A 23,086-nucleotide genomic window follows, 5' to 3' on the forward strand; every position below is an offset into this window, starting at 1 on the left:
CTGCCAGATAAAAATCTATATCACCTCATAAAAAAATTCTTCCGTCTATTTTGAACCCAAGTGATCCCCAGACAGGAAACACTTGTAAAAATATTAGTTTTTGTTGTGGTCTTCTTCCAGTATTTCAACACCCAAGTATCTACAAATAATTCCTCCCCAGATGATCATTATTTAGTTACTAAAATAATCCCTGCCTGCAAACAAACAATGGTAGTCCTGGGGTGGCAATGAGCAGCTGGCCAAACAAAGAGCAGCATGTTCCGGGGAGGGTCTTGTGGCTAGGTTTGGTGGTCCTCTCCCTCATAAATGTGCTATCTCATCCAAATGGTGCTTGGAAGCTAATTTGTGGTACTTTTGATGACCATCAAAACGTGCCTTCAATAGCCTTCAGATCATGGGAGGCTGGTTGACACAGTTGATCATGTGTTTGTTTTCCATCTTGAAGGTTTGAGCTTGCGGATCTCGGAACATTCATCTTTGGTTATCTAGTATAATGTGTCTTGGTTCCATGACAACAAATACCCTGGGCCCATTTGTTACCGAAGCTTTGTTTCGAGCCCAGTTTCAACCTCAGAAGGCTGAATATGGCAGATCTATCAAATTCCTGTTGCGTGAGGTATATATTCCATGTTCATTTAATGATAAGAATAAACAAAATGCAATATGGCTGAAGGGGCGTTGTTGGCACGGGTACTACAGAAATGTACAACAGGTGCTTTTGTGAATACATAAATGTACCCTAGCCAAAGTAAGTGTATAGAATCATACCCTAGGATGATTCCATTCTGCATCGTTATGAGTGCTAAACTGGTTTCTTGAATGCATACTGTTATTCCTGCTTGTCAAACCAGGGGGGAATTCAACATGGCAGTGTGTATTCATCAGGAAAAACAATATACCTTCCTTCAGTTGTGAAATATCAGCTCCTTATTGGATATTGGCGCCAACAGGGTGCCAGTGGTGCCTTGAAATGATGATCTGAGTGATTGAGTGAGTGAGTGAACATTTGAACCACTACTCCTCCTCCTATCTTCATTAGAGTGGAAGTGTATTATACTGGTTAATTCAAGAATGGGGCTCATTATTGTCAAGCCATTGTTTTGTGAGTAATTTCCTCACCTGCAGAGATATTTTGTAAATAGATTATAACAGGATCAACAGACTGGTAACGCATATTTTACCATCCATGTCTGATCCAAGATGATCAAGTTATCTGGAATATTCAAAATGAACTATGAGTTCTAAGCCTTTCAATGGTTAGAGGGTCCAATGTATGGCAATGACTTCTTAAATAGAAAAATGCTAAAAATATGTCATCATTATTCTTCCATCTGGGAATATATAAAGAATTAGTGAAAGAAAACTTCCATCATAGCTCTCAGCTCAAATAGATTTGTCAATATATTTCATGATAATCAATATCTACTTATACACACCTGTACCAACAAGAACCCAGCAAGGGCTCCATACCAGCAACTGAAGTTTTTCTATGTAGAAAACCAGACAATGCTGTGAGGAGAATATGCATTCCCACAAATCTGTCATGTCAAACTTGGTGGTTATCTGTCATACAGACCCTGAAACGAATACATCCAAGAGAGCCCAAGTCTAGAATGTGAGGAAAGTCTAGATCACCATAGGTAAAGAGTTCTGCCTGTTACCAACCCACTTTTACATAGTATTTCTGCTGCAGGGAGTCCTCTCCCAATGTAATATTCTAACATTGAAATAAGATGAATTACTGAATATATATATTTAGAGTGAGTGTGCAAGTCAGTTTGTAATTTTATTTTTTGGATGGGATTGTGGGGTATGGGTGGAACTCTTACTGACCAGAGTTTAGAAAACAAAGAAAGTTTTTGGACTCCTAATTTTTACATTTTTTATTATAATTTAGGAACTGTTTTCTGTGAAGTATCCTAAACTCACTCCCTTCTGTGAAGTATGTTAATTTCAGAGACTCTATGTTTGTCTAACTTGGTGGTGTGCATTATGTATGAATGAGCGAGTTTAGTTATATGCCACTTTTAGCAATGTGACAGCAATATCATGACAAAGGGATGGTAAAACATTATGTTCAATTTCATCTGTTGCAAACAAAAACAGTATGCATTGGCAGTATGAACAAAATGTAAATTTAATCTTTAAACTGGTTGAAATCATTGTCTTGTTCTTTAGCATCCTCACATTACACTTGTTTACATAAATGGTATTAAGATAAAAGTTGTTGGATCTTAAGCAGTTCAAGCCAAGTAACATTCATGTGTTTAAGTCTAAAGAAGCAAACAAGTTTCTAGTTTCGTAGGCCATCCATATGCATTTCATTCTGTGGAAAAGGAAAACTGAAAAAAAACAACACGATTAAACCGAACATGTGGAAAGTAACCTATAACAACACCATATTCATCCCACTAAACAGAACCAGACCTCTTGTATACAGACATTTCATATAGCATGTGCTGGGTATGAAACCTACATGTTATTTTGACAAGTCGTCAATCACGCTTGATGATATTTATCTAAGAATCTATCTGCGATGTCTGCTCGTATTTACACAAGCATAATCTTCCGCCACCCAGAACCATTATGGTATTTATGTGCCATGTTTCCCTGAAATGGCAATGCTAATCCAATAGCTGAAACTGACATGGTCTAAGTACACAACCAGGCCTTCTACATCATGGGACCAGCACCATACTGATGAAATTAACGTGCGCTGCTATATTTTCATTTCCTAATAATTACATCAACCACGACTTAATTTGTTTTATATAGAAAATGGGTTGTAACAGCCTCGGTCTATAACATGAAGATGGGAAAAATGAGGTGCGTCCCACAAATAATGTATTAAATGAAAATAAACAGCAGTAATGAACAACTCGCAATTACTTTGTCAAAAGATGATTCAATTACAAGAACAACAGGATGAAATAAAGTGCTTCTCTTGGTAAAAATAACCATGGTAGCAAGGCAGCTGTCTTCTAAATGAATAAGTTTGGTTTAGTGAGGGCATTGCAGTTAACTAAAAGAGACCAACATGACTGCAATTTTTTCTGTAGAGTCCTCATCACGGTCATGAAAGTTCATTTTTGCTTGGAAAGCAGTATCAATTTTCTGTTTTTAAATAGAATTACAAGGGGAACTGAAAAGTTTTGAACCTATGACTGACTGCACTGATAGAGCAGATTATTTTCCTTCATAGTCTGCACCAGGTCCTTACACGTCTTTTAAAGATGTTATCTGTGATGATTTGGGTTTGAACATTGGCCTACAGGCACCCATGCTTGTTGTAAGAGTTGACTAATGGAATCAGATGGTCACTTGGTGACTTGGTTGACACATGGCATCAATTTAAAGTTGTGCAGATCAATGCTCATTCTTTTGATCACTGGATTGTCTGGTCCAGACTCGATTATTTACACACCACCACCAGATAGGTGGAATATTGCTGAGTGCAGCGTAAAACTAAAGTCACTCACTTTCAAAGATATTCCTGTTCCTCATGAATTGTGTTCTGCAAGATGGCGTAAAATGTAATCCTTGGAAGACATGATTTCCTAATCATTTGCCTAACGCTTGACAGACAGTTTATTCTTCAAGTTTGGGAAGTGATTTAAATCTGATGGCGATTAATCTGATGGATTTTCATAGACTACAGAGCCACATCAGGAACTAACTTGCTGCATTGTCCTGGTGGCTGACACATCCTCGGTATGCCTTTGACAATGTGTAGCTGGGTATTTCAGATGCAGTTGCCTTAGCTGATGAGAATAAAACTGGTTGTTAATGACCTGAGCTTCCAGAAGATTGTGAACCAGTATGACTGAAGCCATAGCCTTCCCAGCTAATGGAACAGATTTAGCTGCTCCTGGTGGAGGGGATGTTAGATATCCCTACTCCATGGAGTGTTCTTTAGTTTCTGGGGGATTATAGCGGTACTCCATGGTAACAAATTGCTTAGAAATTACAGCAAAATGCTGTTAATTCCCTGTTTCAGCATTTTCATAAACAAAGGACATTTAGTCATTTTGCTGTCATTTTAGAAGCTGGTTCTTATGCAGCCTGTAAATAAAAACAATATTGTATGTAGCAATTGCAAATTGTTAATGGTGTACTATACATCCCCACACCTTTCGTCGTCTTTAGGGGCAGAGTAATAGCCTAGTGATCTGCTCTTAGATTTTCAAAGCTCTCTTAGTGCCAAGATATTTGCAAGTGGCATTCATTAACATAAACTTATGACTATCTTAGTGCTGAGAGAGCTTTGAAAATGTATGCCCATTGTGTTTGCTTGTCATGCCAAAAGTGAGTCAGCAAGCCTGACCACCCGCTTCCATTAGTCACAAGCAGGGGCTGCTGAAGATCATTTCTAACCCTGATCTTCATGGTGTTATGCCCAAGAACCAGGTTTGATTCCTCACATGGGTAATATGTGAATTCCATTTCTGGTGTCCCTGCTGCGATATTGCTGGAATATTACTAAAAGCGGGGTAAAACTCAGCCATCTTTCCATGTTTATGACACACTCAAAGCATGAATCTGACTATTCAGTGATAACTGTCCTTAGCAACGTATGCTTTTCTCTATGTGATGAGCAAACAGCATTTGATGAAACTATGTTTGAAGAAAGTATGTTTTTCTGTCACCTTTGGCAAGAGGGGTAGCCTAGTGGTTAAAGCGTTTGCTTGTCACACTGAAATCCTGGTTTTCATCCCCCTCATGGCTACATGTATAAAGCCCATTTCTGGTGACACCTGCCATGATATTGCTGGATTATTGCTAAAAGCGATGTAAAACTAAACTCACTCACTCACTCTATGACCTTTCCTCTTAGAAAGAATGTCCCGTTTGTCTTATGTGTGTTGTTGAAATGGATGTAGAGACACCTCAGTTCTTTGATTGTTGGTGTGCATGTCAGTTACAACTCCTCACATCCATGCCCTTCCTGTGGATCTAGTAGAAATGCATTTGCCCATATCTCCTTTCTCTTCTGTTCTCACTGAAATATTGATCTCCCCTTTCATCTTCTGTGAGATTTTTCTGAAAAATAAATGTTTCTCATCCTGAATATTATTCGGACAAGCAGATGTTTCCATTGTATCCTAGCGCCATTTCTTATGGAAGCGTTGGGCATAAGATATCATAACACTCAGCATAATGGACAAATCATTTTTTTAAATCCTGTTAATAATCTTAAAAATATTTGGCTATAGAAAGCTGTTGAGGGAGAGGGTGAATGTTATTTTATGCCACAGTTGGACATAGTCTATCTATGTCATGGTGACATGTAAATGATTGCACCTGAAACCAGGCAGACCAGACATTTGTTGCTGCATTAGTGAGTGAGTGAGTGTGTTGGGTTTTATACAACTTTTAGCAAAATTCGTGTAAATCACAATGGAGACTCCAGATATGGGCTTCATACTCTTTGGTCTTAGTGGTCACACATTGCAACCACAATCCACAATGACTGTTGACTATAGCTGTTGAAATAAAACAATTTAACTAATCTCTATGAGTTTCTATACTATTGCTGTGAAAGGAAATCAATTATTTGATACAAGAAACATATGTATATTTGATATTTTTAAAACAACACGCTTTGTGATGATAGGTTTTGTTTCCAATGAAAGTATCAAGAAAACAATGGATGTGTGAGGACATACTGTTGTGTCTGTTCAGGCTTTGTGAAGGCCGTGTTTTGTTTCTGCACAGAGTTTGCTAAGGCCTTGTTTTGTTTCTGCACAGAGTTTGCTAAGGCTTTGTTTTGTTTCTGCACAGAGACTGCTAAGGTCCTGTTTTGTTTCAGAACAGAGTTTGCTAGAGCCTTGTTTTGTTTGTGCACAGAGTTTGCTAAGGCCTTGTTTTGTTTGTGCATAGGGTTTGCTAAGGCCTTGTTTTGTTTCTCCACAGAGTTTGCTAAGGCAATGTTTTGGTTCTTTACAGACTTTAGTAAAGCCTTATTTTGTTTCTGTACTTCCAGGCAACATTAATGAATCACTGATGACACTGCAGCGGTGGCCGAAGGTTTCCCTGATTCGGACAGTTGGACGTCAGGGACTAGTGCGTGCTCGCCTCCTCGGTAAGTGGACAACCCATGAGTCATGCCGGAAAGCTCTGAATTTCAATAATGAGCATGTAGCTAGTGGGCAATTTATATCTTGACTAATACGTCGTTAGCGATGCCATATCTAATTATACATTGATCAGCTGGAGATAGATGAATGGCAGCCAATCAGCACTGCAATTGACAAGCTTGTCGATTTCACCTGACACAAAAGGAAGCTACCCGACAGTGAAGTCAAACCTGCCATTGTAATATTGTGACCACCAGTCAAAGAGATAATGACGGAGCATTCAGCTGAGGGGGATTTCGAGATAACTTCATGTCATAGGAATGGGTTAAAATTACGTAGTTTGAAGGGAGCGCCAAGAGGAGTAAAAGTTATTAGCATGTGGGGATTTGGGTGTTATTGATTTCACTTGTTATGGTTATCAAATAAGCTCTGTTAAACACTGCTGTTCGGTACGACTTTATTGACGAGATTCTCTTACTAAAAATATTCTGATGGAACTGACAGAGAAATTGACGAAGGGTTTATTTCTGCCAATTTTCCTTTCAGCATGACATGACATGTTCAGCTGATTATCTCACTCTCATAACACCCTTGTCATGGCCAACTTGACGTGACATCTTTCACTGTTGGTTTTATACAACGCACCATGAGAGTGAATTGGACAGCTACTTAAATTAGATGGTTTTATGTAATATGGAAAGAAAGAGTGGCTGTTTTGATGTTGATGCTGACTGAAAAAAAGACATTTGAAAATCAGACTAACTAACTCAGATACTTGATGTATGACCTGTAGTATCATCATCAAATGTTGGTTCTCTCATTATGCCAAAGACCAGTGTTCAATGGATATTTGAATCCCAGTTCTGATGTCCCATACCATGATATTGCTGGAATATTGCTATAAGCGACAACATGCTACACTCACTCACTCACTCACTACAGATGTTGGTATGTTGGATGATGATAAAAATATTGAAAAGTGATGCAAAACATAGTACCCTAATCCCCTCATCAATTCAGTGCAGCAAATTTGAATGCTCAGTGTGAGACTGACTGGAGCCATAGAGCATCATAACATTGGTCTGTGTTCAGATCTGATTACTTGTATTTTGTCCTCAGACAAACACAGATCTGAATGTGTCAGACTGTTGTTTCTGTATCTTGACCCAAGCAAGGCCACCATTTCATGAGTGTACAAATTCCCACAAAGAAAACTCCAACAAATCTCATGTATTTTCAACATTGAGTACAAAGCGTATGTATGACTATTTTATATTCCACTCGTTGATTGTGAAATACGAGACAGCAAGGTCAGACTTCAAGTTGTAAACCTGTTTCATGGCTCCCAGATAGAAAGCTGAGTGTCAGTTAAACTGTTTAATTCTGATCTGACATTAAACCTGTGTTGTAAAACCTGACATGAGTTTTATGTATTTGCCGTGTATTTCCATATCAGTGAAGGAACGTCAATTTCAGTTGTACATTTCAGTCGAAGCCGTCACTTTATGGTCCTCCCCTGACAAGCAACTTTCTGTTATTCAAATTAGATTGGAAAAGTTGTGTTCTGTGGATAATCCTGGCCAATATTTCTCATCAACTTTATTTTGGTTAGGCAACTTAATTTACATAATGTTTGTTTTTATGCCATTGTGCAAGTGTGACATTTTCCATTCCCTTAAGAAGTATGGAGGAATGTTTTGGTGAAGATTAGTGGTGCGGATGATGGATAGGCTGCTGGTGGGAGTAACTACACTGGAAGCTGTCAAAACCAGCATCTGTCCAATCCGGCAAGTTGTCAACACTGGCATGAAGTCTCAGTCCTGTCTGTGGCTTCTACATTTATCATCAGCTCTACAATCCAGCTCATTGTTTAAGCCGGATTGTTTCTTTAGTGTTAGGTTTAGACAGCTTCCACTGTATATGGCATGGATGCAGGAGAGACTCGCTGAGAGACTAGAGTGAGAGTGTGGCAATTGGGAAAGTAGTTGGGGGTGGGTAATAGAATTTGAGCTGAATTGTCAAATTGAAGTTTTATATAGTGTTGAAGATGTTACATTTTTGTAACAAAATGCATACATGTTGCTTGTATAGTGAGGGGGTGAGTTTTCTTTTACACCCCACTTAGCACATTCCAGGTATATAGTGACAGTTTGTAAATAATGGAGTCGGTACCAGATAATATAGTTACCAGCAGCATGAGCACTGACCTACACAATCGGGATATAATGACATGTGTCGACCAAGTCAGTGAGCTTGACCACCTCATCTTGTTGCTCCTCTAGTGACATTGGCATGGGTTTCTGAAGATCAGTTCTAAACCACTTGACAACAAAGACCTTAACTGTTATCTTGTCGTTTTCCATGCTCAAATGACTGACAGACAGATATCAATGTTAGATTCAAGAAAATCAACTAATATTAATTTTTAACTTCTTACATATTTCTTACCATATTGTCAGTTTTATCTATCATGCCATTAAATTTCTGATTCAATTTGATGTGTAAATCTACAATACTGACATGCAATATAATAATCAGCATTGATTCCAAAGATGTATGAAGGATCTGAATTATTTAGTATAATTCCTGCTGAATTTATTCCATTGGGCAAGGAATCCACAACAGCTCCAGATACAAGTAACACTAGTTGAATCTGAAACTAGTCTGAAGAAGCTCTTTCCATTGTATCATGATAACACTTATCCCACTGTGATGTCAAAGCTGTCCAGTGTGGATGTCAGAGCATTGTTGTCAGACCATTCCTATGTGAGGTCAAAGATTGCAATGCGGCGTCATAGCATTCAAGTGTTCATGTAATGATAATGAATTTATAATGCGCATTGTCTATGTACAAGGCACATGCTCAAAGTGCTAACAGACAGTCTGATTATTATTACCCTGGATAACCCAAGCTGTGAGCCTGTGACCAGGTAGAAGGTTAATAGTCACATGGCATCCCTCCAGACACACATTTTCTGGAATGTGAACACAACAAAGTCACTTGCCTTATGTGAGACTGAAGTCCTAGGAAATGCACAGGACCACACACAACCACAGATAGAAGAGTCACAACTGACAACAAATGTCCATTTTCAGGATTATTAGTGACACCACTTGACTTCAAATTGTCAAATCCACAAATCTTAAAACATCAATGTGACCTGCAAGTTGTCATTGCAAATGTGACTGTACACATACTAGGTCAAGATTCCATGTATTGTATTGAGATCAGTTTTCTCAAATAACTGAAGGTGAACTTCAGAATGTTCCCTACTTGTTCTTCATTTTTTTATACATGTATCTATTTTTTGTTTAACAGCTGTAATGTTTCAAAGCACTTACATGACATTTAGAATTCAAGTAGTTTTTTTCAAATGCAAGAACAAAACTGTCTTGGATCTAACATTTCATTCTGAAACCAATGTTATCACTTTAAAAAATAACACAATCATTAAACAGTCCTTACCACATTGATTTATTCCTGGTTTCCTTGTGAAAAATGTGAAGCGTCTTGTCAACGTCAGATTTGAAAATTTATTGCTTTAGTTTTTAATTCCCAGTCAAGTAGGGCCAGACAATACAATCTTGGATCAAATCATAAGCAGTTATTTTCCAAACAATCTTTAAAATATACTTCTTCTTCATCTCACTTAAAATGGAATTTAATATGCACGAACAGTTTTTCAGATAAACTGTCAGGTTTGAAAGATCCTTCTAATTGTAAAAAAATGTAAATTTGGATTTTGGACTAGTTTATTGCCATTCATTTTGCACTAATCAGAGTTTATGAAATAAATAATATTTTAAGTGGATCTAAATAGAATTTATAACGACAAGCTAGACCCTAATACTGGATAGGTTGGCAAGAAGTGTTTTATAATTGCATAACTTTAGCGTGATGCATAGTGGTTTATTTCGATTTTCAGGATGAAGAAATTAGGGGCTTTAGTGAAAGCTGAAATGAATCGAGATTTATGCCTGTGCCCGTCGCTTTTTTTTTTTTATATGCAAATTAGCAGCGTAAATTGCAACTTTCTTTGTCGTAGTTACCAGCTGCTCTTGACACCGGATTTGTCTCTGATTTTTTTTTATAATAATAGATTTCCTGTAAATTTCAATTTTAAAAATTTCTTTTGTTGCAATTTAATGTCAGCACAATTTCTTGGTCTAATTCTTAAGAACCATCAGAATTTTGTGTCCGGTTTCTGCCCTTTGCTGCCATTACTGGTGATGTACGTCAGGTTCAAGCAAGGCATCTCTTTGATTCCTGGAATGAATCGCAGTGATTTCATCAAATTGTGAATTATTTATTTATGATTGTTTCATTTTTATTGGATCTATTTTATGGTCACTGATTAATTTAGTTTTTGAACCAATGATTAAATTAGCACCATCAGGGAAAGGAAACAAATAATAATATCACATCTCGTATTTAACTCTTTATCATTAAACGCTACTTCCAACATAATGACCATTAGCATGTTTCTAATCAACCTTTTCTTAATCAAAATTCGTTTTTGACTGACTCAATCATCACACTGACTTTAGGTGTTTGCATGTTGTCATCCACTTTCTTAGTGTACACATCATAACCATCCATCCATTTGGGATTAAATGGCATAGAATGTCCCAAGTCTTGTCATCCTTCGCCATGTCATGGGTTTTCAGGGCAACGAATGACCCCCAACATTATAAGACACCCATGTTTATATATCACAAAATACAGGCAAAACAAAATTGTATTTTCCATGGATATAGTAGAGCTGCTACCTTGTGAATTGTGCTTAGTTAAAACCATATTGCATTGAATTACCTTGAATTATGAAAGTAAATCCTATTCTAAGACTATCTAATAATAAAAATGTTCTTTGCATATCTGGACTAAGCAATCTAGTTTATTAAATTTGCACAAATTGTTTTTGAATAATGTTGATACAGTGCACTCTGTCCAACTCGGACTCTGTCTTTCTTGGATTGCTGTATAAACCCAACTGAACTTTGGGTCCCAAATTAATCCTTCTTTGTTGTCAAAATGAAATAGTTTTTTGCATCTCAGAGCCCATGTTTAATAACTACAAAAAATATATTTTTATTTGAAGCACAACTTGTGTATCAGACCGTTCTTCGTCTCCAAGACCAGTCATTTTCTCTATGCAGCACAAGCCCATTTGTGCTACAGTTTGCATGTGCTATAATAAACAACCCATTGATTGGTTTGTGTATTTTGTCTAGAGGTGAACGCTTATTAAATTTTGATGCAATTACGACTAATTTATAACACAATGATTGACGTACATATCCTTTAAATGTAAAAATACTGATATAAATTTCGTATTTAATTCATCAGCAATGTTACAGTAAAATATATTCCGGCCAGCACAACATCAGGTTTACAACCTTTTGACCAGAGAATAATCCAAGCCTTCGATATAGGAAATTTCTGTGTAACTCAGACAGCTGTCTAATTCGGACTTTCTAGTCATTCCCAAACTGGTTTAAATTAGACAGAGTGCATTGTATTAGTCGATACTTATCTCAGTATGAAATCTCACCAAATTTAATGAGTCATATGTGTTACCATGGTAACAAAATCACATATTTAGTAGTTGTTGAGTACAGGTGGTCATATAAGCCTTGTCTTGAGGTGATCATACTGTTCACATTTTAGGACAGGAAAGAAATGCCATAAAATATGAAAAGCTGTTAATAAAAAAGCCTGACATGTTTTATTAAATCTTCCATATATTTCAACATATCGCTTGTCAGCACAACATCAAAGTCGAGACATGTCAGTAAACCAGCACTGTTCTCTGTATCTTATCCCCCTTGCTACCATTTAATTATATGGCGTAATGTAGTTTGGATTGTTTAAGACGTTCACTGCCTCTGTTTCAGGAGCATCCCAGGCTGCGGGTCAGGTGTTGGTGTTTCTCGACTCTCACTGCGAGTGCAATGTCAACTGGTTACCTCCCCTGCTGCACGCCGTCCATCAGGACGCAACCAAGGTAAGCACCAGGGTGACTAGATTAACAGCTAGTCTCTGAAATGAATATAATTTTACAGAAAAAAACAAACAGGTCATAATAAAAAATTGAAATCTGATAAAAGGAACCCTAACGCTTTCTTCATTTTAAAAACCTGTGGAAATGTAGACTTGCCACGTATTCCAGAATTACATGGGTTTTTGTGGATATATTTGTCTGTAGGTAAGTATGACATACTACAGGGTCACAGCCTTGAAGCATTCTTATAATATTTGAATGTTCTCTAATAATAATGCAGGCCAATTCAGGTTAATGTTTATCAGAACTATGTATAGTAGCATCAGGCACACGGTGCTTTTCCTGAATCTTCATAACACTGTCTGAATATTCCACCATGTCTAACATATGTTGTGATGGTTACAGAGTCAGATTAACCATGTTAGTGCTTCCTATCCACATCTAACAAAAGATAAATACTGCAGAATATATCATACTCATATGTCTGCTGAAACATAATTTTTATTCGAAGGGGCATAAACTGAAAGCAACTAATTCAGCCAATCTGAATGGAGCACTGAAATAGTCACATTCAAGACTTGTTTCAAAACATAAGTATAACATACATGTTCACTAATAAATTAAACCTGTATATACTGTTGGAGCATACGTAAATCAAATATTGATCTGATAGATGGGATGTAATGTCAATACTATGCAATATGGGTGCCATGGAGTAATGTAGTATTTCATGTGATTAATGTTGAGCCAATGGCTGGCTGGCTCACTCACTCACTGACACACTCAATCCACCCAAACACTCACTCACACTACCCACCATCCCACCCATTCACTCTACCCACCAATCCACCCATTCACTAACTCACTTTACCCACCAATCGACATTTTTTACTCACTCCCTATACCCACCAATCCGATGCCCATTCACTCACTCACTCACTCACTCTACCCACCAGTCCACCCATTCACTCACTCACTGTACCCATCATCCTACCCATTCACTCACTATACCCATCATCCGACCCATTCACTCACTCACTATACCCTCCAATCCACATGTTTACTCACTCACTATACCCCCAATCCACCCATTCACTCACTATGCTCACCAATCCTCCCATTCACTCACGTTACCACCAGTCCACCCATTCAATCACTCCCTATACTCACCAGTCCACCCATTCACTCATTTTACCGACCAATCCACCCATTCACTCACTATACTCACCAGTCCACCCATTCACTCACTATACCCACCAGTCCACCCATTCACTCACTATATTCACAATGCACCCATTCACTCATGTTACCCACCAGTCCACCCATTCACTCACTCACTATACTCACCAATCCACCCATTCACTCACTCACTCACTCACTCACCCACCCATCTACCCACTGACCCACTCTCTCACTCACTCAACCCACTGACCAACTCCCTCACTTTATAGATCCAGTTTCCAGGTTCAAAGCATTGCAACATCTTCCCAGTGTGAAACTGAGATGTTTTGTGATCATTAACTGGTAGTTTTTGAAAACATTTTTGCCCCGGAGACAAAACATGTTTAATGAGACTCCATGATTTATACAAGATTTATACCCCGTTTTAACACTAGAACTCTGGGGCCCGTTTCACAAAACTCTCGTAAGCCTAAGATCTCGTAACTTTCCTCGTAGCATTCCTGCTTCCTATGTTTCAGTATAGGAGGTACCAATGCTACGAGAAAAGTTACGAGACCTTAGGCTTACGAGAGTTTTGTGAAACGGGCCCCTGGTCTCAGTCAGATTCTTGTACAAATATACTCATTCTTTGGTTGTCTCTTTTATCAAAGAAACTGCATCAATGATGATCAAGGCTTAAGATAAACTGTCTCACGCATTAGATCAACACTAATCTTGTGCGAAATACATTATCTGCTAGTTCTCTGTTGTAATGAGCCAGCTAGCCAAGTATTGACTTTGGCTAGAAAGACATTCTTAAGGACTCTCAATGAATCATAATACAGAACACACAATCCCTCCCAACCGACAATGTATCAGTATCATTCAGTCATAATGTCATCTGAGTTTTTATTAAAGGAACTTTCAGTTGCCTGACATTACTCTGATCAATATATGTAGCCCAAATGTGTCATATTTGTGATGTTTATTTTTGAAGAGGTGATATTCAGTTGTGCCAAATTACAAAGTTTTATTCAAAAGCCCTTCAAAATGTGAAACTTTCCAAAATGAATGTGTAAATGAAGAGGTATTTACTCCTCATCAGTGTCAAAATCAATAACATGCTAATGATTTCTATACAAGTCAGACTAAAAAAAAAGTATTAAAAAATTCAACATGTTGATTTTTTGGGCAAATAAAAATCATCATTAGATCGTTGTGAGTAATGTCCATGTGAGTCATGTTTCATTGTATTACATCCACAGGCATTGCAAGCATTTCTAAGAAGGACAGAAAAGGTGTTTTCTCACTCAAATTGGTTGGAACCATTCTTTAATGGGTGAAAACAAGGACTTTTTCAAAACTTATCAAAAAATTTCTCAAGAAATTCTGATAACATTTTATTTTTTGACAATGAAAGGCCAAGACTGTTATCCCAGCACCATATTATTTTATAAATTTGAGAAATTATTTGATTTTAAATGGATGGCATGCTTGTCTGACCTTAATTCTCAAATGAACTCATCTTACAGAATTAGTAATTTCCTGCTGCAACAGACAGCTATGAGAGTGATTTGGAATTCCTGCAGATGCCTTTTGCATTCTCTTATTAGTGTCAAGTTTCTGATTGAACATGGCTTCCTCTCCATGCTGTTTTATAATTTGCTGAGAATGAGAGGAAATATTTGATTTGCATGTCTGTCCTGATGTCTGCTCAATACTCAGGGCACTCAGAATCAGACACTAGGAATCTGGAATCAGATGTAGCTGTCACAATCTCTTTTGTTCCTCTCTGTTACCACTGGTACAGATCTAGTGGAAATCAAAGCTATGAAAACCCTTCAGGATATCTGGTTTTCTGTGCATCATCATCATCATCATCATCATCATCATCATCATCATCATCATCATTTAAAGCGGGAATTATGTCTCCAGAGACCTTCTTTATCTGCTAGGAGGGTTGTATAATAAAGAATGGCTGTCTGATGTCTTGTTGGGGGGGGGGGGATAATTGTCCTGGACAATTGCCGTCATAAAAGCAGTATTGGTATTACAATGGCTTAATGTGTTGAGTAGAATTCTTCACTTAAATAGACTCTTTAATTGGCCAAAGGTACACATAGAACATTTAAATCACAAAAAACATAATTTCAGTAATAGAAACATAAATTGGTAGTAATGATTTATAGTTAATGTGTACAGTGAGGTAGCGTAATGTTGATTGCTCAACAATTGTCATATCATTATTAAAAGCTAGTATTTTATACCTTTGTGCATTGTATAAATATTTGAAAAATACAACCCCTGAATACTCTTGAATATAGGACACATAATATATTTATCTCCAACAACAGGCCATCTGTCTCAGTTATTCAGAAAGTGAACAGTATCAATCAAAATCTATTTTAAATCTCATAGAGCCTGTGTAGTGATAAACAAGATCAGATTTTTTAGCATATGATGAAGCTGTTTTGTACTAATATTGTAGACTGTACTATGTTCCCGAACACTTTAAGAAAATCACTATGCACTAAATATAACAAGTATTTATATGTGAACTCAAAATAGAAGCAAAGTAAATTAAAGCATTATTGAGTCTGAAAAATATTTTCAGTCATACCATACTTTGTCTCATCTAAAACAGCTGAACATGGTAAAGATGTGAAATTTAGTACAAGTGCATGTTCCCATCAATAATGATGCCTGAGCTTGTTCAAACAACAGTAATCCAATTATTATTTATTTAAATATATAATGATAAAACAAACAAAACATATTTAAACACCCTCTTCATTTATAGACCTTATATTGTTTGTTAAATCGGTCACTGCACCTATACACTAGATTCATAGGGATATCATTTTCTTCTCCTTTGGCAAATGGGTTGCATTTTTTGCCATGCTGCAAGAGTAAACATAATTATTTAATGCCAAAAGGACAGAATAAAACCATTTAACTATTTAGACACATCCCAGCAAGTGTTTGTAGTTGATTTTAAAATTAGCAAAACTTGAAAGAAATCCTGCGTTCAGTGGCATGTAAAACAGCATTAGTTTGTTGGAGATAAAATCTGAAGACTCTTTTAGCTTAATATTGCATTACATATATAATCAAATAACACATGCATGAGAGCTTCTTTTCACTGCAAATCATTTGATTTATATTGAATTTGTGATTTACTGTCCTAGAGCTCTTGAAGTATATAACTTCTTGACCTGTAAATCATGTGAAGATTATTTCACGCTGTCTCTGAAAAAATTCTGTCACTTTGATCACAAAATACATGCTCCAGTAAGCATTAAATAGTTTGCACTAGGAAGTAACTTTTTAACATCTTTATGTGACATATGCAGTTAACATGTGAGAGCATCTGTCTGTTAATTATAAAGGCAATACTTCTTGTTTAACAAGGGTAGGCTCGCTAAACCTGGTAATACTGATAGACAGAAACCATCTTATTTCCTCCATTGTAAGGACTTGCCAAGGTCATGGCGAGAAGTTTTTCTCATAATTCACTTCAAACATTGATTTATAAAATATTGGCTAAATAATGATCTTGACAGGCATATTAAACAAATATTGAAGCTTTAATGGTGTTATTTCTGCTCTTAAAGCTATCAAAATCATGATTAAGTTTCTGAATTTGGCACTCAAGACTCCAAACATGTTGCCATTTCATACTAGAAGCTTGGAAGCATAGGGATGGAAAACCCTAAAGTTCAACCAGCAGTAAATGTTTACTTCTCACCAACTTACATGTGATTTACATGTCTCTTGAGTGGGATTTATGAATATTTGATAAAACCCACTGTTACGGGCTAGGTATTGATATGCTAGTTGCATGTGTTGGTTATCAGTTTGAAACAAATGGGGTTTTTTTTGTTACTGAATATTTATTTATTCTGACCTTATCATGAAATATCTTGACCTATGTTCTTAAGCTCATTTGTTGGAGAGATGTACTGGCAATGTATGAAATATGCACAACAGACTGTTGAACCAAAACATGTTCCAAATTATTTGCAGCTGGAAAGCTGAGAGAGAATTAGCCAAATTTGACACTGGTGGATGAAATATTCATACATATCACTCGTACAAGACATTCCCAGCTTGTTAGCAATCTAAGATGGTGGATGTCAGATTATTGGGAAGGAGACTGGGCACAGAGTCCCTTCCTGAGATAAACGAACATCTAATTAACTTCGGGCTAATTAGGTCCTGTTGAAGGTCAAAGGTGGAGCATTTTCCTGCTGTTGTATGGCACGATCATGATTTGTATTATTAACTTGTTGGCCGAAAGGGCTATTCAGCATGATTGGGCAGTCTGTTGGTTGAGTGGTCAAGACATTGGTGGGCCTTTAAATTGCTTGCAGTTGGCTAGACATTGACATGACCTCACACTGGCCTGATTGGTTAGACAGTGTATTGTCCAAGCTGGTGACACAAGTGGTTTCAGAAAATTGGGAGTTGGCAGGGATGTCTATTTGACCCTGTCCTGTTAATGTCAAAAGTCCAATTCTGAGAAGCCATATGAGGAAGTGGTTTTATCCTTTACTAAGGATGCAGCTTGTAATTAACCTGATTGCAGTGTGGCCTCCGAGTTGCAAACCGCTAAAGATGAAACCCAGCATCAGAACAAAACATCAGAGGAGAAAGATTTTATTATGAAAACAAAAGAAAGATACTAATGCGTACAGTATATTTTTGAAAATGTTATCCAACTAACTGATAGATACCAAGTGTTAAGACTGACTTACTTGTAAACATGTGAATTATTTCGGAAATTATCTGGGAGGATATTCTTTTGTAGCATTTGAGCATTATTATCACTTTGACTTGAAGTACCAGCATTGATAAAGTCTACTGAATCTGTACAAGAATGATAAAGATTGACTTTTCCTCATTCATTATGCTCTTCAACAATTAATTATTGAATGTTATGTATGAGAAATATGATTGATTTTATCAAACGATCAGAACACATTTATTTGGTTTTAAGTTTACATTGGCTTGATGATGAATGTCACATAACACTTAATACCCTTCTAATTTTGATAGATCATTCAACTGTCTGATTGCACGTCTCCCATATAACACAACAGATTGACATGACAAGTTCTCATGTTCCAGAACTCTTAATTGGAACAAATGATTCACATTATAAATTGTTTAAACAGTTGGACTTTGGGTAAGTGATATGATACGAAACAAGCAAATGTACTTGTTGAAGCCATATTGATCAATACAGTAGATGTCTACAAGCACCCATCAAGTGAGAGACATGCTGACTGGTTTACAGGTTTTTCTCTGATATTTTCTTCTCAATATCATTGGTGTAAATATTGTCTCATTAGTTCAGTGATGTTCTGACAAACAAATCTCCAGAACATGTGATACAACATTATGGAGTGGAATTTATGCAGGAAGTGGATCAAGTTATTAAGATTAGATATTAGGCACTAAGTATTACTTGCAAAACTGAGTTACTTGCCTGGGATTTAATGGTATTCATGCTGTCATTTGCCCATTTCATGTGCTCTTAAATTTCATGTGTAAGATTAATGTGGTTTATGGGATAAGGGACATTATTATGCAGTAGGATATATGTGTGAATGAATGTTATTTTGTTTGTGTTAGCTGTTCTTATACCTGATTGGTCAGTTGGTTGGTTGTTTAACGCTGCACAGTTGGTTGTTTATCGCTGCACTCAGCAATATTCAGGCTATATGATGGCTGTCTGGGAATAATCATGTCTGGACCAAACAATCCAGTGATCAACAGCATGAGCACTTATCTACACAATTAGGATGCATTGACATGTGTCAACCAAGTCAGCAAGTCTGGCCATCTGATTCTGTTAGAAGCCATGTATTACAAGCATCGGTTGCTGAAGATTAGTTCTAACCCACATCTTCACCTGTGGTTCCATTACTTGACATCAAGTATGGGGCATTATTTGACACGATAAAGAATAATTATTTAAAGACATCATTGCTGCTGATACTTTGATATGTCATTGTAGAGCTGACATTTGGCCATGTCCCCTCCTCTCAAGGCAGGCTCAGTGTTGTTTCATTATGAATCACTGGTGAAGTAAGAACACCTGAGACTGCTCTACACATGTAGAAGAAGAAGTTTATTGTACAAATGTATTTTATGCCTCAGGCCAACATTACAGAGTCAGCAGATACACAGTTTGATGCAACATGCAGTACTACATCAATCTGGATCTATAATAGTTTTCACTATTTCTTCAAAAAATTGTTACATGCTTTTAATATAATGACAGATGTAAAATATTGGTATCATTTCTATACATCAGGAGTTCGTGAGAGCTTACTTAAATACTTTTTAGGTGAATTCAGATTTCTCGTGTTTCTAAGACAAAGGGGATTTCATACTCATTACATCTTTTACATGACATTTAAGTCCTTTCACTTATTATTCCCTATTTTTCTGTCTTCTGAATATATGATGTACCCTTATGACTTGGGATGATTAAATGGTTGTCCTAATCAGTGACCAGTAGGTACACACAACCCATTCTGTTTAATTTAGTCACATCATCATTTAGGATTTGTTGGTTGGTTTGTTGTATAGTGCCATGCTGAGCTATATGAAAACTTTGAGATAATAGCCTATACATTATCAACTCTCTGGACCAGACAATCCAATGACTGATATCATGAACAGCTATCTAACACATATAACCCGAAAACGTCATGATGCTCCCATGTAATACAGCACATCCTAATGTATGACCAATTGCATTTTAAGTATCTCTGATTTAAAATTTTAATGTGAAACTGATATCTCATAAAAATTCAAACTACTTTAAAAATCATTACAAATTACTTGTCTCTGTTGCCAAAAATTTTCAGATTCAGGGTTTAAATGTGAGGTTTGACAAAGAACTGGACATTACTGAGCTAAACATGAATGGAGTTCTGGAATTAATGCAAGTCTTGCATGCAGATTCTAACTACTTTCAACATCCAACTTTCTATTTTGTTACAATTTTGATCACATCAAAAACTATGGTGAGGGTATTTTGTTTCAAAATTACACTTTTAGGCATTGCTAATATTACAGCAGTACAGTATTGACTTGTTGCATGTTTAAGTCTTGAAATAAAAGATTATTGCAGACTGGGTTATTACTGATCATTAAAATGTTTGAAAGAGTTCCAGCTCTATTTTCTAGATTTCTTTTTTTGATAGTTGAATGATAGTTAAATGATAGTTGCCATAGCAATTGCCAGCTATTGTGGATTGTTTCACAGCAACAAACCCACCAGATAAGGCAGTGTGACCTGTCCAAATGGGACAAAATTCTTCATTGCTGAGTCCTCAACCTTAAACCTGTGAAAAATTGACTTGTCTAACGAAATAGCTTTAAATTGAAAATTTCCATGATTGACTTGTTTGACAACAGCTTAAGTGATGAGGGGGCACTTTGCATGGTATGTTTTGAGGCAGATTTGACAAATTTCTTCTTGGTTCCTTGTGACATATTAAGTTTTTCATCGCAAGGCATTTTCCATTACTTTCATCGAAAATCTTAAATTTCTCATTTATTCTAGTCATTCAACTGCCATTGTTTGTCCTTCTGATCTGGTGACAGAGAGAGGAGGGTAAAATATTGAAATCTTTATAAAAATATTTTTGGGTCTTTTAACAGCAGATTATTGAGAAGCATGAAAAATATATACAAATTGGACGGATGATGTTGATATCAGAATATTTGTAGAAATATTATTACTTTTGGTGTTTTTAAATCATTTTATTTTTGAGAAAGTAGTGCTATCAAATTTCAGGTCAATCTGTGGAACCTTCAGGAGTTGAGAAATTGTCTGTGCATTGCAATGTCTAGTATGATAAATGTTCCCATTGTCAAACGGCTGATTTGGCATTGACAGGGAGGATAACTTCTTGATACCAACAATACTAATTATATTTTTGACAATAAGTTAAGGAAAGATTCTTTCACATCAGTACAGTCATGGCATTACAGATTAACAATAGATATATGAAAGAAGGATCCTTCACATCTTTTGGGTCCTCTGGTATTGGTAACTTTTGATAATGTGCATGCGTGCTGGAATGATTAAGCTGGGTTTAACTTATGAATTTTAATGCAATACCATGCTAGGGTATAGGCGGCTGGGAGTCAACACCCATACAAGCTAACACTGCACCCACTTGCCTAACACTTGTGTTAAGGTAAAGAGGTATTGGAGGTGGTCTAATAATGAGGAGTAGTCAGTGTTCTACAAAATACACTATGTTCCTGGTCCTCTGTTGTATCCATTGTAAATCACTGTAAACAACCAGTGTTGCAAAAATATGAGTCTGACAAAACATGTGACCTTAGAGTTGGTGAGTGTGATGCTGTGGGACTGCTGGATAATCAACACTCTCTGTACAAGAACTGTTGTGTAGCTTCTACAGATATTGGATGATGGTCACTACAAAGTGTGCAAGGCAAGACAAGCTTCCGTTCCTGGAATGACAGGTCTGACTCACTGACCTGTTGTTTAGACATGAAGAGATGGTCATCTATTAATATATATCGTTCACTGAGTTTATATTGTTTCTTTTGTTGCTGAAGAATAAAGTGGACATTTTTCCCTGTTTCCAACTGAGACTGTTTGTGGTGGCTACTTCTCCACAGCCTTCGTTTATGTCGTGATAGTGAGTTGTCACTATAGGTATTCCGAGGTAGGGTGAGTTTAGAACAAGGAGTGAGTGAGTGAGTATGGTTTTTGCCGTGTTTAGCAATATTCCAGCAATATCTAGGCACTGGACATCAGAAATGGTGAGCAATCAAGCCCAGGTCTTCAGCATGACAAGTGAACACTTTAACCTCTGTACTACGTACTGCCCCAATGAGTATAGGGAAGGAGTGTGAGGGAAGCAGTTTCTGTGTTATATACCAAGGGAAAAGAGTAAGTGATCACAAAATTAAAGGAACACTTGTGCTTTAATGTGATCCCTTATTTTTTTCCCTCAGTTTATATACACATTGTTTGAGGGCTACTGCTCCCTTCAGGTAAATGATAGGGTATGTGTGGACACACATGGAACCAGCTGTGTTTATAAGCTTATTAGTGAATCAAGTTGTGATGAGGTGTAAATCATTATTTAAACTGAAGGACATGACAATTCACTGGTAATGTGTTTGTACAGTCGATTATTAGCTCATGAGTAGTTATTTCACATTAAGTTGCGTTCAAGGAACACAACTATGGTAAGATATAGTTTCCTATACTTAGGAAGACACATATTTCCTAACAGCTATGAATGTATTTCACGGCACCACTATCGCAAATCTTTCCATAACTGGAATTATCAGCAGCCCAAACAATGCCCCTGTCAAACATGGCCTGTTAGATACTGCACCCACAGAATTCATTGTTGTTATGTCACTGGCAGCAGCCCTAAGACAATCAGTGATGAATTATTTATGTAATGAAATACCTTAATCGTCAATTTCGGTGACATGTACATTATATCACAGATGAGAGACCATTATGAAGAAATCCCTTAACGTTTATTGCATGCCAATTTCCTATCTGTCATCAGCCATGATGATGTGTCAAAACCTCCCAGGAAAAATTGTATTTGCTGGTTCTCATTGTTCTCATGTCCTTAAAAATTCATTTATTCATTAAGATTAGTAATTAAGTTAATTGATACATGAATAATATTGGGGGATGCATATGTGTGCGATTGAATCAATCTGGCTTGAACAATTTCATGAAACTTTACAGAATTATATTTTAATGAACATTAAAAGACCAGAACTGCTATGAAAAGTGACATTATTCATAACACCATTGACATC

The 23,086-nt window shown here is 36.8% G+C and overlaps 1 protein-coding gene across 1 annotated transcript in view; it reads left to right on the plus strand.

Annotated features, from left to right (window-relative positions):
* LOC137255868 (polypeptide N-acetylgalactosaminyltransferase 13-like) overlaps positions 1-23,086 on the plus strand; it is a 104,566-nt gene that overhangs the window by 63,479 nt on the left and 18,001 nt on the right. Inside the window, exons 3-4 of the mRNA XM_067793446.1 lie at positions 5,984-6,082; positions 11,973-12,082. Coding sequence (XP_067649547.1) covers positions 5,984-6,082; positions 11,973-12,082 — 209 coding nt within the window. The remainder of the gene's footprint in view (positions 1-5,983; positions 6,083-11,972; positions 12,083-23,086) is intronic.

Source organism: Haliotis asinina, chromosome 11 (assembly GCF_037392515.1).
Source record: "Haliotis asinina isolate JCU_RB_2024 chromosome 11, JCU_Hal_asi_v2, whole genome shotgun sequence".
Classification (NCBI taxonomy): domain Eukaryota; kingdom Metazoa; phylum Mollusca; class Gastropoda; order Lepetellida; family Haliotidae; genus Haliotis; species Haliotis asinina.